This window comes from Pteropus alecto, unplaced genomic scaffold, assembly GCF_000325575.1.
Source record: "Pteropus alecto unplaced genomic scaffold, ASM32557v1 scaffold118, whole genome shotgun sequence".
NCBI classification, from domain to species: Eukaryota; Metazoa; Chordata; class Mammalia; order Chiroptera; family Pteropodidae; genus Pteropus; species Pteropus alecto.
This window is the reverse complement of record NW_006440654.1, coordinates 752,066-767,720: the sequence shown is the minus strand read 5'-3', so window position 1 is coordinate 767,720 and position 15,655 is coordinate 752,066. Positions and strand designations below refer to the sequence as shown.

The 15,655-nt window shown below is 62.4% G+C and overlaps 1 protein-coding gene across 10 annotated transcripts in view; it reads right to left on the bottom strand.

Moving 5' to 3' along the window:
* The window catches only part of BRD1 (bromodomain containing 1), a 54,047-nt gene that overhangs the window by 8,188 nt on the left and 30,204 nt on the right, over window positions 1-15,655 (bottom strand). For 2 of the 10 annotated variants that reach the window (XM_025051025.1, XM_006917856.3), the window contains 5 exons: window positions 13,366-13,497; window positions 12,819-12,947; window positions 12,087-12,399; window positions 11,085-11,345; window positions 5,295-5,789 (listed from right to left, as the gene is read on the bottom strand). In XM_025051025.1, the coding sequence (XP_024906793.1) occupies window positions 5,295-5,789; window positions 11,085-11,345; window positions 12,087-12,399; window positions 12,819-12,947; window positions 13,366-13,497 (1,330 nt within the window). Of the gene's footprint in view, window positions 1-25; window positions 3,622-5,294; window positions 5,790-11,084; window positions 11,346-12,086; window positions 12,400-12,818; window positions 12,948-13,365; window positions 13,498-15,655 lie in introns of those variants that run through there. The other 8 variants (XM_025051032.1, XR_003048135.1, XM_025051027.1 and 5 more) reach the window with 8 other exon arrangements.

The following is a 15,655-nucleotide window of genomic DNA, read 5'->3' as shown; positions in this document are numbered from 1 at the left end:
CACCAGCAAAAAGACTACGACTTGCGCGAGACTCGGACGACGGTTAGCATTTTTTACCAATTAAGTATTTTTTCATTAAGGTACATACGTTGTTCAGACATAACGCACACTTAATGGACTACAGTGCAGTGTAAACGAAACGTTTATACGCATTGGGAAACCAAAAAATTCGTGCGACTCACTCGATCGCGACAGCTTTTACTGCAGTGTCTGGAACCAAGCCCACAGTCTCTCCGAGGTCCACCAGTGTTACTTTTCTGCGTTTTCTCAGTGAATGTGACTTACTTTTAAGTGAGAGGCGAATAAACCTTGATGGCAACTAAGAAGCAAAAAGCAGAAACAGACCAGGCTTTGCTGCTTGACGAACAGACTAGAGCTACGCGCTTCCCTTGAGTACCTCAGGCGTCTGGCTGGGCTTCTGCTGGACTTAACGCCCTTGGCTTTCAGAAAAACTAAGTGTTTTTAATTTAAAAACTAAGCTGTGTTTATAAGCAGTGACTGTGGACAGTTGGTGTTAACGCTCATTCTGTAATCTAGAAATCTGTCAGCATCTGCCAAACCACGTTGGAAAAAGCAGCTAAGGTGACGCATGAGACACGACTAGCGTCTTGTCACCCCCGAACGTGTAGGAACTGACCCCGGCCCCAACGGCAGGTTGGAGCAAACGGGAGGAGCAAAAGGACAGGACCTGCGTTCCAACCCTCGGGGTCCTGCAGGGTGACAGTTCTCAGGAGGGCGCAGACAGCACTGTCTGGGCACGGTGGGGCCCCCCAACAACAGAGCAACCCCAATTTGAGTCAGGCAAGTCAGAAGCGGCCCACTCAACCCAGACAGATAGACAGACGGACAGATGGAGCCCAGTATGTGGGATCCAGGCCAGGGAGAAGGGGCCAGTCACGCAGACGCACGTCCCGGCCCAGCACCAGGCTGAGGCCACTGCCTGCGCCCTCACTCAGCCCGGTCCAGACACACCCTGTGCCAGACTCGCAGAGAACTGAGGCCCAGCTACGGCCTCGCCGCATACAACACACAAGACCCGTGGGCGCACCTTCGCCGGCCCGGCCAGGAAGCCTCTCCAAACCGTGATGGGCGAGTCCCTCCCCCGGGACCCGTACACGCGGCTCCTGCAGACAGCCCCCCGGGCCCTGCGGCAGGTGCCGGCCCACCTGGCCAAGGGCAGAGTGGGGGAGGCCCCCGAGCAGAAAGGCGTCCAAGACAAAGGAGACCCAGCACCAGAACACATAGGCCGCACCGTGACGTCCATTAGGAGGTGACGTGCTTGGGGACAACCACCACCAGGTGACACACGAAGGGAAAAGATTAAACATGGGGAAGCCTCGATCTGAGACATAAGAGCGATCACTACTTTTCATCTAAGGACCGAGCGAGAGGGGCACACAGCCAGGGTGTTGAGCTCTTCATCTACACGGCTTGTCACGCGTTCCCTGTAAAATGTCACTGAGCACCTGTGGAGTGGCCGGCACCACAGACGTGCCCTGCTGCCGAGGCCACTGTGGCTGGTGCAGGGCCTGACAACAGCCACGACCCTCCTCGGCGGTGGCAGGCGGGCTGGCCTGCTGGCTCCACGTCTCCCTGCCTCCCCTCCAGGCTCCCTGTGCCAACCCTTTCCGCCAGCTGCTGCAAGGACCTGAAGTGACACTCAGCTGGGCCGGCTCTGCAGGTCTGCAGACGGCCCACGGGCCACCCACAATCGGCAGGCGGCCATCGGCACCGGGTCTCGCGCCCAAACTGCGTCCCCGGCCACGCACACCTCAGCGGCTCCTTGGCACCAGTCCTCAGACGCCGAAGTGAGGCCGACGCGCTACGAATGTGGAAGGCGAGGTGGCCCTTGGGAAAGGCCCCAGGCCCCCCGCACAGCAGCTGTGCCCCCGCTCCCGTCAGGGCATCGGAGGGTGTGCTAGGAGGCAAGGAGCGCCCTTCGCTGGACTGAGGCTGGCGCGGCAGCTCCGGCCGTGTGCGGAAGGGGTGCCCGCAGGGTCCCCGAGCAGTCTTTAGAGAAAGGTGGCCAAGGCTGGCCCTCCACTCACAGTGGCCACAGCACAGCCAGGCGGTGAGAAGCCCCAGGTGCTGCTATAGGTGTGACGGCCGCGGTCCACACCTGCCACACCCTCATCAGGCCTTGAAGAACCCCCTAGCTGGCAGCCAAAGAGGCAAAGCCAGGAGCGGGCCATGCTCCCCGCCGTCCACCTGGGCCACGTGGTGTGCACACGGAGCCCCCCAAACAGACGACGCAGCCCGGTGTGGGAGCGGCGCAGAGGCCAGTGGCCCCGTGAGGGCGCACGGCCCAGTGTTTCATTCACGCGTTTTTATTTTTACTATTGGCAATAAAATTTCATTGTTTGTTTTTCGACCTCTCGATTAAAACATAAAAACACAGCAAATAAGATCCCCACCACCCTGCCTGTGCCCAGACCAGCTCCGCAAAGACGCAGTGGTAGCAGGAAGGTGCTGGCGTGCTGACCAGAGACAGAGCTGGCCCTGCCCGGGACAACCGGGCAGGAAGAATGAAGAGGCAGGGGAGGGAGACTGGGCAGAGCCCGGGACGCAGACGTGAGTGGAGTCGAGTCGGAGTTCGCGCCAGTGGTCCAGCAACGCCCGCGAGGCGCGCCGAGCGCCGTCCAGAACCCATCACTTCAGGCTGGGTTCTGGGCCTGCCGAGGGCAGGGCCAGGACGTGTCCACAAGTCGTCCATGGAGGCAGGGCAGGGGCTGTCTAAGGCATCGCCCCCATCCACAGGGAGGGCCGAGGCGGCATCCCCGCCCGCGGAGGCAGCACCAGGCGGGTTCTCCTGGGGGGCCCGTCTGACTCAGAGGAGGGACAGGCCTCCTCCACGAACTGGTGTGTGTTTTGTTGGAAGGAAGGCTGAACTGATGCTTCCAACGTCATCCAAAACAATCACAGAAATGCAAAGGTGCAGCGATCTCTCTGCGTTCCGAAACGACCCGACACGCCAGTCCCAGCGGAGCGAGAGAAAAGTTAGGATCCAGAGCATGAACCACCCAGCGTGTTAGTAGTAAGTGGGGACCTGGAGAACAGCGGAAAGCCGTTTAGTCTGACTGAAGGCACTAGGAGACCGGCTCTGCCCTGGTCGCCGAAGACATGAGCCCCTCGCCCCTCACCCCCACCCCCGCACGCGCATGCGCACGGCGGGCATCACGCAGCAGGACCGCGAGAGGAGGGCCAAGCAGCGAGGAGCTGGGGCCTGACTGTCCGTCGCTGGAGTGAGTCAGCGGCCACGGAAGCGGGGTGCTAGGAGACAGTGCGGCTCCACGAGACGAGACAGCGTGAGCAGCAGAGCCGGCGCCAACGCTCCGACGCCCGGGAACCCATCTGCTGTGACTAAGTGGGACGTGCTTCATGCTTGAGCACCGGGGACCCTAAAGGCAGCACGGACGGCGGGTCTGGAGAGCGCTTCGGTCCTCGGCCCGCGAAGGTGCAGCTCGGAGCAAGAGGTCCAGGCACGCAGAACCGGGGGCTCGGGCGAGGCGAAGCCAGAAATGGATGCGGGGGCGGCGGGGGCGGCACTCTGCCCCAGCATGACTAAGGCTCCCGGCCACACAGCAGTGAGGCCCAGCGGCTTCCACTGACTCTACTGCCACTCTGGAAGAAAGCAGAGACCTGCGTGTCAGTTGGGGTCCCGGGCGCACACGCCGCTCCTGGACACTCCTCTAAGACGTGCCATGGCCGCCTGCAAAAGCCTGCACTCCGCGGCAGGGACGGGGTGCCACACTGTTCCACAAGGACTGGAGAGCTGCGACTGCCAGGGCCGCCAGGAGCTCGTCGCCAGAATGAGGCCACAGGGACAACGGCTCAAGCAGGACCTGAGGAGTCAGGTGAGCGCCGCTTCTGGAACACCAGATTCGCAGGGGGCCCTCGGCCCGCGGCGCTCGGGGCTCGTGCTGCGGACAGGACAGGGGGACTGGAGGCCCTGGCATGGGCAGGGTGTCCCCGTGACGGACGTACTACTGTTAGCGGTGAGGACGTCACAGTACACTCAGAAAACAAGTTTGCTAAGAAGGGGACGTTACAGGGAACCTCCGGCACTGAAATGTGCCATCCGCATCTTTACCTACGTCCCCTGGAACGTGAATGGGTCACTTAGAGAAAAAAAGACTTTAACGAGGTACTAAAAACCTCCAATGTGATATCAACCCATCAAGGTAAAAGCCCCGAGTAAAGGATTTCTATGAAATTAATTATACGAGCAACAGGGTCCGATGCGGTCCAGTGGGATGCGAGCCGTCCACGGAAACACAGGAAGGGACCTGAGTGAGGCCTCCTGTGGCGTCCACATGGGCACAGCCACCTGACCGACGGATGTGGCCAGCAGACGGCCCTCCGCCTCTATGTGACCCTGCCCGGGTCCCAGGACGCAGACTGGCTCGCTGTCACCCAGCCTCACACCCTCACGGCCGCGATGATGACGTGCCTAACACCGGCGGCCAGAGGAAGCGCGTGCTCCTCCCCGCACAGACACACAGGTGGGGACGTGAGACGGGCTTCAGTCCCAGACGAGGCCCCACAGGACAGGGAGAGGACAGGTGCTGTAAACGGCGCACACCACCGCCGGGAAGCAGGGTCAGCGCGGAACCGAACGCGACGACGAACAGCCGCGCCAGCGTCGCTAACAGACACGCCCGGGCTTCAGGCTGGACGGTGAGGAACAGGCCACCAAAGCGCAGGGCGCGTCCTGCGGTCGACCCCACGGGATTCCCAAAAAAATGCAGCTCGCAAAAGGAGCGCACGGGGCCCTGCTGGCCAGCCGTGAACCGCACAGGCGCACGCAGCTTCATAGGGCGTGAGGGGCACCTCCGAGTGTGGCTTTGGCCAGGAACGGTAACCTGCCATCCGTGTGCTAACGAGTCTGCACGGAGTCGTGAGAAGTGCCAGACCGTTCTCCAGTCAACTGGGCAAAGCGCTGCCCCAGCCCAAGGACGGCACCGCCCAGGGCCCACGCGGTCCTTAGGAGGTGACGTCCAGTACGCCGCAGACTGGAGCCATATGGCATCAGCCCAACCCACATCCCTCCGGTGGCTCCACCGGCCAGAGCCGCCGGTCCACGAGCACGTGCAGCACGTGCACGACGGCCACGCTCCGGAGCCCGTGGGGTGACACGCAGAGGGAAAGACGTGCGGGGCCCTGGGACCCACAACTCGGGGCCTGTCAGAGAGAACAGCGCTGCTGTCCCATCGGCTGGGAAAGAGCGACGCCCAGCGGGGGGCGCCCACGCCGAGACCTGGGGAGAGAGAGGGCGCGCGAGGCCCGGCATTTACCTGTGTCCAGGCGCTTTCCCGGGGACCCCTCCTCCACCTCGCAGTCGCCGCAGGTGCTCCGCGACCTTTTTCTTGGCTGCAGAAGAGTCTCCAACCTCGGAAGGACTACAGACAAAAAGGTTTTGGTCCCTAGCTGAGGAGAAGCTGGCTGGGTTTCAGTGTTCTTGGCAGACTTTGGGGGGCTTACACTTTTCGATTTGCAGAAGAGAACAGAGGTGCGTCTGTTTACATCGCTTGATGGCTCCGCCACCGCGGAGGCCGCCGCCGGAGCATCGCCACTACGGGCGACGGTGGGCTCTGGAGGGCGTCCGAGTACCAGCGCGCTCGGAGAGCGAGCGCTATGTGACTCATTATCAAATGTGACTCTTTTGAAAAGTTTACTCTGCTCTGGGTTGAGTTCTACTGGTCTGAGGGTTGGTGGTTCTGAATTAGTCTCCGAGTTTGAAGGAAGAGGTAATGCATCTGATGGTTCAAGTTTAGGGGGAGATTTATCTCCTGAAAAAATTATAAATAAAGTGATTTTTGAAAACCGGTAATTATAAAATCTATTATAAAACTTACTATAAATGTGAAGTCCACCAAAATACTAATTCAATTAAGGAAACAAAGCATCACACACAACTGTCTGCTAGCAGTGGGGGCCGCGGCGGCCCGGCCCGGGCCCGCAGGTCACACTCCGGCATGTCCCTAAGCCCGGGCTGAGGTGGCCTGGCGCTGGGTCCAGGTGCCCCGCGGTGTGGAACCACCCTCTGGAAACAACTGTGAAACAGCATTTCACATTCGCCAACATTAAACGCATCATTCGAGTTCGCGACCATTTCTCAATCGACAGTGCACTTACCTTGAGAGAGGAAAAGCACCCACGACTACGTCTACGCGGGCGCCCCCACCCCACCCGGCCAGGCGGGCGCCCAGAGCGCGCCCTCTGCCCCGTTTCTCCCGGCCTCGGGAGGCCTGCCCAGACCGGTCGTGCGGAGGGGCTGGGAACCACCCTAGGAAGGAGCCCCAGGGACATCCACGCCACACTCTGAAACTACACACGTCAGCTCTCGTTTTAACACGACTGCAAAAGTAAAGAGTCTTTCAAAGACCACGCTAACCTCCTTAAAAAGGTTCTCAGGGACGTCTCACACAGACACGACAAGTCCAAGACCACGTGGAGCCGGGTGGCGGCCCTCGGCCCACCGGGAGCTCCACGGGGAGCACACGGGCTCCTTCTGAGCGAGACTGACGACAGCCCACGACCGGCAGCCGCGGGAACCACTGACACCCTCGGCACTGACTGTCGTCCCCAGGTAAGCTTTCATTTTATTAAACCCGCAAGTCCTCAAACCCCCTTGAAAGATAGAAGGTTGACACTTGGACCCCAAATTCATTCTAATAACAAAAAGCTACACGACTTACAGAGTCTGCTCTACCAAAGCCGGTGTCGGGGGGACTCTGCTCACCTAGCACGGGGTGCGGGCAGCACTCTGCTCACCTCTCGGACAGCCGGGCTCGGGCTCTGGCTGGCTGCGAGGGCAGCCGGGCCTGCAAAGTGCCATTCAAAGCTTGTCAGAGTGCCTTACAGGTGACCCCTGTACCAAGGGGGAGTGCACCCCAACAGAGAGCTGCTGTGAAAGTCCGTTCTAGGTAGGAGAGACCTGCTCACTCGCCCAGTGCACACGGCTGACACCACGGGTGCACGACACCCCAGGCCTGGACACTGTGGCACCTACGAGCTGGGAACGCTGACCCATGGGCCGCATGGGCTGACACGCTGGCTGGTGAAGGACCCTCCCCACACACTGCCCAAAGTCACAAACAGATGTAAGACGACAAGACGCACAAAACACACAGGTGGGCTGGCCAGACAGATACGGGAGCCGTGCGGAGCTCCCGGTGACCTGGCACTACGTGGACGCAGACTGGGGCAGCGCGGCCACCGCCCTCCTCCCGCTGCCCGAGCAGACGGCTCAGCTCACTTCCTGCCTCCTGACCTCCTGGGCCTCTTTTTCAGGCCCCAACACCAGGCACCCATCCTGACCATTAAACCCAAAGTGTCGCCACAGTCCCTGCAGCTGTCCGCCTCAGTCTTGGCCAGGTGGCCAGGCGCTGGGCAGCACTGGGCAGCAGTGACAGGAGCCTGAGCAGCCTCCCTCCCTCCTGGGCTCCCCCTCGCGCTGCCCAGCCACGCGCGTGCCACCCCCGTCCTGCCTGGCCCCAGGGAACCTCCCCCCGGGGCATCAGCCACCAGGTTCCCGTGGCCCTGGTCCCGCGGTCCAGTGCTCCCCTGCCACTCACACGCGCCCACGCAAATGTTCTCCTGCCCCAGCGGGAGCCCCGCGGCAAACGCAATGCTCACGACCTCACCAGAGGGCCTCCCGACTCCACTTCCTTCCAGCCAGAGGTGGCCACCTTTGCGCGCCCCCACCAGGGCTCACATGAAGACCACGTGGCGTCGAGGGGGCGGGCAGGTGCAAGGCAATGGTCAAAGCAGAGGCTGCTCAGGTGACTGGGGGCAGGACCCACAAGCCTCAGTCTTCACCCGCGAGAGGGGAGACCTGTGCCCAGCGCCGTCAGCCGCACCGGGCTCACCGACAGAGCACGTGTCCTGTGGGAGCCTTGCTGAAAGGCGGTGAGTGTGGACGCTCCGCTCACTGTGGCACACAGTCCAGATGAGGGCAGAGCCTCACGCTCGGCTAGCTTCTAAAACGGACTGTGCGACCTGAGCGTAGAGTCTCAGTTTGTGAGTACAGAACTCAGCACCCGAAATTCCATGCACTAGAACATGTCAAGTCCGCAAAATGGCCACTTGGGCCTCCCGCTTGGGACACCTCGTCTAGGCAAATACACTCAGAGCTCGGATGCCCTGGGGTGTGCGAGCACAGTGCTGCACCCCTGACACACGCGGTGGCCAGCTACGCCCGCCACACGCTTCCACGCAAAGCCACGGAGACCGGCCAGAGCCGCGGCGTCCAACCCCGTCCCACCCGCTGTACACAGCCCGACCAGCCGGCCCGGCCTCGTGCTGCCCCCTCACGGCCCCACGAGGCAGAGCTCGCCCGTGTGCGCGCCCCGCCACGTGAAAAGTCCTCCCGCACACACGATGGGGCCCTCGGTGTGACATCGGGGGACAATCCTGCCAGCTGGGCCAGGCCTCAGTGGTGCCAGCAAGCCCTCTGAAGCCACACTAAAGCAAGACAGCCCATCTTGAAACTCCAAAGCAAGGCTCAATACACGACCCCAAACTCCCCCAACCAAAAAGCCAAAGGCCCAAGCAGTAGCAGTAGCTCGGTGACAGCACCCTGTGCCAGGCCAGCCCGCAACTCGCTGCTCTCCCGAAGCTGCCCCCGCCTTCGTCCTGCGCCCCGTCTGTCAGCTGGACCCAAACTCAGTGGCCTCGACGTCTGACTGAACGCACGCACGGGCTCAGCAGCCGACGCGGGCGGGGTGACTCTGCCCCCCAGCCCTGGCCGAGCCCCACCCAGCTCCACAGTCACCACGAAGAACAGCCCCAAACTGGGCCTGGGCACAGGCTAGAACTGAGGCGGCCACAGCCTGCTGGAGAACTGGCCCCAAACCGCAGAGCATGCGCAACGGGACCAATAGGCCTGCTGCTGACCCCACGCCCATATCCCCAGGGACGGACAAGAATGCCCGGGAGGCCTCCCTTCCTTCAGACAAGGGCGTCCAGTGGGCCTGACCCTGCTCCTGGCTTCCCTGTTCCAGTGTCTCCGATGGAGACCTCGTGGTTGACAGACAAGCTGAGACGGAGCGCGTGTCCGGCGTCAAGGAATCACGGCAACTGTGCGCAGTGACGACGCTGTGGTGCCGGTCCCCGTCCTCTGGCAGATTCGTGGTTCTGTCCCACACTAACCCCTGAGCACACATTCCCACAGCGACCCAGCGCCTGCACCTAGCTGCCCTCCCGGCACCACGCCCCAGGCCCGCCAACCTGCTCCGCGGAGGCCTGCGGCTTCCTCACAGGGCGGCCGCCCCACACCGGACCCTCGAGCTGTTTCCGCCTCTCCACGCTCTCTCCCACCAGCTTGGGGTAAAACGCCCTCTATGCATACGCAGTCATTTTTCACAAGAACGTGACACTCTACAAGTGAGACTAGGCCAGCTTCCGTTTCAGACCTCGCTTTGTGAGTGCTTCCTTTAAAACGACACCAGCGCCACAGAGCAGCAAAGGTGGCCTTCCGAGGGCCTGGGCCTAATGGGGGCTCCCACCTCGCAAGTGAGGATCCGACGCCAGGGAGGGACCCGCAACACGAGAACGAGGGAAGTCGCACATGCTGGGCAGCGAGGAGCAGGACCACGGTGAGGCTGCTCCGACAGGAGCCGGCTGTGACGGCCTCGCCCCCGCTCACTTGTCAGGCAGATGACGGGCAGACAGCGGTCTTCCCAAAGAGGAACCGAGCCCTCCGGCTGGAGCGACAGCCGGGGCAGCAGGAAGGGGACTAGCTGGGAGGACAGCAGATGTCCCACACTGACCCCCCCCCCACAGGTCCTGCGATGTCGTAGGACACTCACCCCCAGGGGTGCAACAGACCTGACAACCTGGGACCACCCCGGACGCCGAGGACGGACTAGGTACGAAATGGGGCAGTCTGGGACCACGGACGCGTGCGGCTGTTGGGAGTCCGTACCAGCAAGCGCTTCCCAGCACCAGACACCCCAGGTAGTACGAGCCCTAAAAATGACGCTGCTGCCCTGCTCTAGGACCAACTGTGACTGACGTCACTCAAAGGCCATGTTCCAGACCCTGTGCCCAGTGCTGCAGACCCTACATCGACCCATCACAGCACTGCAACCACACCAGGCACCATCGCAGGGTAAGGCTGCACGAACGGCTGGTTCCCGGTGCGCACCGCCGCTCACTTCCTAAGACTCGCCCGAGCACTCCAGTCCCCGGCGCCAGGACACGGGAGCTGTGACACGCAGAATCCGCGAAGCTCAGGGACTAAGCGGTCACGGCCGGCGCTTACGCACAGGCTGGCAGGCTTTGGCACTGCGGGCCGCGCCGGCTGGCGCACGGTCTACAGCGGGAGACAGGCTTTCAAAGAGCAAACTGCACGACTGGGGTGCAGCTGGTTCTGAAGCTCGGGAAGAGCAGACCCAGGCGCTCCCAGCTGCGGGGGGAGGGCCCTACTCGAGTCACCTGTTTGCGTGACCGAAATGTACGGACCGAGCATCTGAAAAGGGGGAGCAGACAACTGCAGTGTCCACCTTGGTCCCTCTCCCCAGCACAAGGCGAGCACCTGTAACCGCCCACCATGTGCTTCCTGTCCACACGAACACCCGCGGCCCAGCTGTCCTCTCAGGTACACCCGCCCCGGCTGGGCGAGGCGTCCTTGCACCGGAAGCACAAAAGCACTGCTGAGACGGAGCTGTCTGGGGCGCGCGGGGCGCCTCGGGCCCCACGCCGTGCTCCCCAGCAACTGGCGGTGAGCGGCCTTCCCAGCCCTCAGAGCCTCAGGCGGGGCACTCAGGTGAGAGTGAGGCCGCGTCCCACGGAACAGCTGTCCTCCACTGACACGACGTGACACGACGTGACACGACGGACGACCCCAGCAGCCCTCCTACCACTGAGGTCACCTGCGCCCCGCAACCACCCGATGGCTGTGCACGGTCTAAACCGTTTTCTTCACATCGTTTTTCAAGACCCAGTTGGAAAAAGAACCTTATTCTGTGCCTGAGACTTTGTAGCTACTGAGGTGCCCAAACATAACACAGGCGACACCATCTGTCAGGTGGGTGGGCTTTGGGAGACCCCGCTGGCGGAGGCCCCGCACGAGCGCTTACCTTCCTCCCCCGGCTCCTGCCCAGGCCGAGCGCCTTCGTCTTCCAAGCCTCCAGTACCTGACTCGGCGGCCGCGGGCGGGCTGTGCCGCTGGCTCAGCTTGTGCCGGATGACGGCGATCTCTCTCTTCAGCAGTTTGGCCCGTTTGCTCCTCGACCCACTGGACTTCATGGAGCACGTGAGGTCCAGCTTCTCCAGCAGCTCCCTCAGCTGCTCCTCCAGGGCCATGTGGGCCCTGTTGGCCGGGTTCAGCAACCTGTCCACTGAAGCCAAAGGACAACCGTCCGTGAGCCGCCCGCCACATTGCCCTCTCATGACCAAGCCCCGCCACCCCAACGGCCCATCAGAGCTCCTGGGCCCAGGTCCCTCACTCGGCCACGTGATAAGGACACAGGCCGCTCTGCCCACACCAAGCCCATGCTGTCACAGTCTCAGAAAGCAGAGCTGGCAGGCGCACAGGAACACGGACACATGGAGAACAGCCCCGGCTCCAGCAAGCAGGCAACTCGGCCACGTAGGGCACGGGCCCAGGCTGAGAGGGAGGCGGGCCAGGCACCAGGAGAAGGAGTTGCAGAGGAGCCCACTGCGGACTGTGCTCGCGGCTGCCATCCATGACACAGCAGACAGCCTTCCACGAGCTGCCGAGGCCCACCCTGGGTACACACCCCCAAGTGACCCGCAACCTGGGCTGCACCAGGCAGAACCAGGCAGTCCCCTGCGGGGCACCGCCACATGTGTCTCTGGAGTGAGCACCTAAAACGTGGCTGGTGTGAACAGAGGTGCCATGAGTGTAAAACACACACGAGGTAACAAGCCAAAAATAAAAATCAAAGAAAAATGTCTCCAGTAATTTTTACATTGAGTACGTACTAAAAACCATGACACCTGAGGTGCACAGCGTACGAGGTACGTCGTGAAAATAAACGCCGTGTTTCTTTTCCTTCACGAGGCTACTAGGAAACCTAAAGTCACACTGAGCGGTGCAGACCCAGCCCGGTGCTTACCGTCCTCCCAGGAGAAAGGCCGCCGAGGGGCCGCGGCGGGCCGCTCGGGCAGGTGCAGGCCGGAGGCCTCCTCGAAGCCGATGCTGTCCACCTGGCGGCGGGCCTGCCGCAGGACGACACCCCCCTGGTCACGCAGCCTCACCGCAGCTCTGTAGAACACCGTGTCCTTGGCATTGTATCTCATGCAGTTGTCCACGATGAGGTCAAAGTCCTCCTCGAACTCAAGGAGGCTCCTGTACCCCTGGGCTTCCAGCCGCTTCCTCATCGTGGCGAAGTCCATGGGCTGCTTGATGTGGTCCAGGTAGTCTGGTACCTGCTCGAGGCGGGGGACAAGCACTCACAAACAGCGAAGGGGTCTCCTGAGAACACACGCCAGCACCAAGTCTCACGTGCACACACACGCACGCACACGTGAACTCGCGCACGGCAGAAACGACTCTCGCAGTACCAAGTGGCAGCACTGAGGACAGCAAACTCCCACCCGCACCTGAGGAACTCCTCTTTACTGAAACAGTCGCTGCGGTGCTGGGCCGGGCAGACCTCACCCCTGCAGAGAGGTGCTTTCTAGGCGGGACTTTTTCATTCCCAATACTTTACAACAACGTGTTCATCAGTTTGCAATGAAACAAAAAAGTAGGTCAGATAAAAACACGTATTCTGGTCACCATGCCGTCCAGTCAGCGTCCCTAACCCAGCAGCGGCGCGGGGCGGTCACAGCGCGCGGACACCCACCTCCTTCAGGCTCACCGGCTGGGCGAATATGCGAGCCGGGTCCTTGTCCTGCAGCTGGTCCAGGACAGAGCGCAGCAGCACGGTCAGCGGGGTCAGCCGCAGCTCCAGCGCCATGCGCTCCACCTTCACCTGGGGGCGACAGCGCTCAGTCCTCACGCTGCTCTGCTCCAGCCTGCCTCCTGGCATGCAGCACCCACCGCCCCCTGCCCCGACGCCCTACCTGAAACACTCACCTTTGACCTGGGCCACTGCCCGTTAACCCCCCAAGGCCTAGGGCCTGGCGCGTCATGCGTGGCGCCGCCAAACACCCTCCATGTGCCCCCTGCTCCTACCTTCCCTGGCCCAGTCCCATCCTGGATACCACACCGGACACCACAATGCCTCTGTCCCGCCCACCTCCCCCCACTCCCCGCTCTAAGAGGTCAAGGTCACCCCGGCCGGCCACCTGGCCCACGCCACGCGTGAGAATGGCTCGGAGGAGGGCCGGGCCAAGGACCGCAGGCCCCAAAGCCCATGCCCAGGAGGCCCACGGCGCCCGGGCACGCACCTGCTCCCGCTTGAGCTTCTCGCGCTTGCGCAGGAGCTCGACCAGCAGGCGGGCGCGCTCCAGGTCGTGCCGCAGCCGCTGCCAGCGCTTCAGCTGCTCCTTGGCGGCTTGGAGCTCCTCGTCGCTCTCCCTCTGAGGGGCGAGACCAGAAAGCCACAGTCAGCCCAGACGTCAGCCCAGACGTCAGCCCAGACATCCCCCAGACACCCGCTCAGATGCCCCCCGGGCGCTGACCAGTGGGGCCAGGCGTCCAGGACCCTCCTGGACGCCGAGGGAGAGAGCAGCCCCCATGCTCTGCCTCACACTCCCTTCCTTGTCCCCAAGGCCTGTCCAGGCCCTGCGGGCCTCACGCACGCCCGGGGAGGTCACCTTCCACGCCTCGGCGGTGCTTCCTCGGCTCTGCCCCGGGCCCGCCTTCCAGAGCCTGCTGCCAGCATGGCGCTGCCCAGTCCACACGCTCGAGCCACGGCCGCCCCACGCCTGCGTCTCAGCAGGAGGCGCTCCCGCCCAACGTGCCGCGCAGCGAGGTATCGGGGCCAAGGCCTCGCCTCCTCCCCAACCGCGCTGCCCACGTGCTCAAATCTGTCCCTGTCACAGGTTCTGATCACAGCAGCCCAGGACACCATGCTCCTATCCCAACGTACATGCACATCTCACTAGACAGAACCAAGGCCCTCCTCAGAGGCATCGTTCCCCACTCCTGGGACATGCCCACGGCCTCAGCCTCTCGCTCCTGTCACCTAGGGCACATGCTCACACTTGCCACACTCTTCTCTCTCCGGACGGCTCTGCCCCACCCCTTCCAGACGGAGCTGAAACAGCCGAGGGGACCCCGCCTCGGCCCCAGTCTGAGCACCTGGCAGAGAGCCCGCTCTGCCTGGCCCGTGGGAACCGCTGGCACTCAGCCCTGAGACCATGCGCTGACGCTGCTTTCTACAGGGGACTTGCGAGCTCCTGCTGCCACGAGGAAGGGGGGCTGGCGCAGGGGCCCCAGTGGGAAGCGGCCTCGGCATCATTCTTTTAAAACTCTCAGGCGTTAAACAGGAGTTAACGGCAGTATCGGCTCTGCAAACGAGGCCAGCTATGACATAAAAGAGCACATTTAAAAGCCAAATTCCCCCAGAGCATCTGAAAACCATCCCATCCAACCATTTGCAGCAGACACTCTGAAAACACCAGGCACCAGGATGCTGGCCTGGTGACCGTCCATAGTGCCCTGGGCCCAGTGTGCTCACTGCCCTGGCCGCAGGAAGACTGAGGCACACGCGGCCTCGCCCGCTCAAAGAGCCTGGCCTTCCCGACCCGGCTCTCAAGGGCTGTCTGTGCCCCACACTAACACCCGCCCTGGAAGGCAGAACTGAGGACACTTCCAGGCCATGTTCCTAAACCAGCCTGACTTCCGGTCAACAACTGAGGCCACCCATGGCTTGGAAGGGGAACACATGGGTGCTGAGGTGGGGAGACGGCTGGAACCCCCACAGTGAGGACCAGCTCGGTCCCATCAAAACCCCTGTGCTGGGGACAAGGCACAGCGGCGAGGGCCCGGCACATCCACCAAGTCCGCGGACACTACCTGGCCCCAAGGAGCTGACGCAGCCGGTGGCGGCGGTAGGGTGGACTGCACAGGCCCAGGAGGCACCTGCACTTCCCGCCAGGCCAGGGTCGGAGCAGGGCAGGTCTGGGGCTCCACAACCCACAGCACAGGGGCCCGGGCAGAGCCCAGCATCCTGAGGCGCTGCATCTGCCCTCGGACCCACTAGTCCCGTCTGTCTGCTGTCCCCCCCAATCAGGTCAGGCCCTGGAGAGACGGGCAGGCACCCAACCTCTCCCAGGGCCAGGCTCCGGGTAGGCACCCAGAAACGGACGAATGAATCAAATTAAACTCTCATATCAAGTATTCTTAAAGTTCCAAAAGACACAGAAATCACACCGAGCCTTAAACGTTCCGTGTGGAACATGGCTGTTCTGGACGCCCCCAGAAGCAAAGCTTTACAGGGTGGCGTGGGGAGGGCAGGCACCCAACCTCTCCCAGGGCCAGGCTCCGGGTAGGCACCCAGAAACGGACGAATGAATCAAATTAAACTCTCATATCAAGTATTCTTAAAGTTCCAAAAGACACAGAAATCACACCGAGCCTTAAACGTTCCGTGTGGAACATGGCTGTTCTGGACGCCCCCAGAAGCAAAGCTTTACAGGGTGGCGTGGGGAAGCCCTCCCCTGTCGCCATCCTTCCCAGAGAGGCGGGCGGGCCCCCCCCGCCCCCCCCGCCGCCGCCCGCACGCGCGCCCCC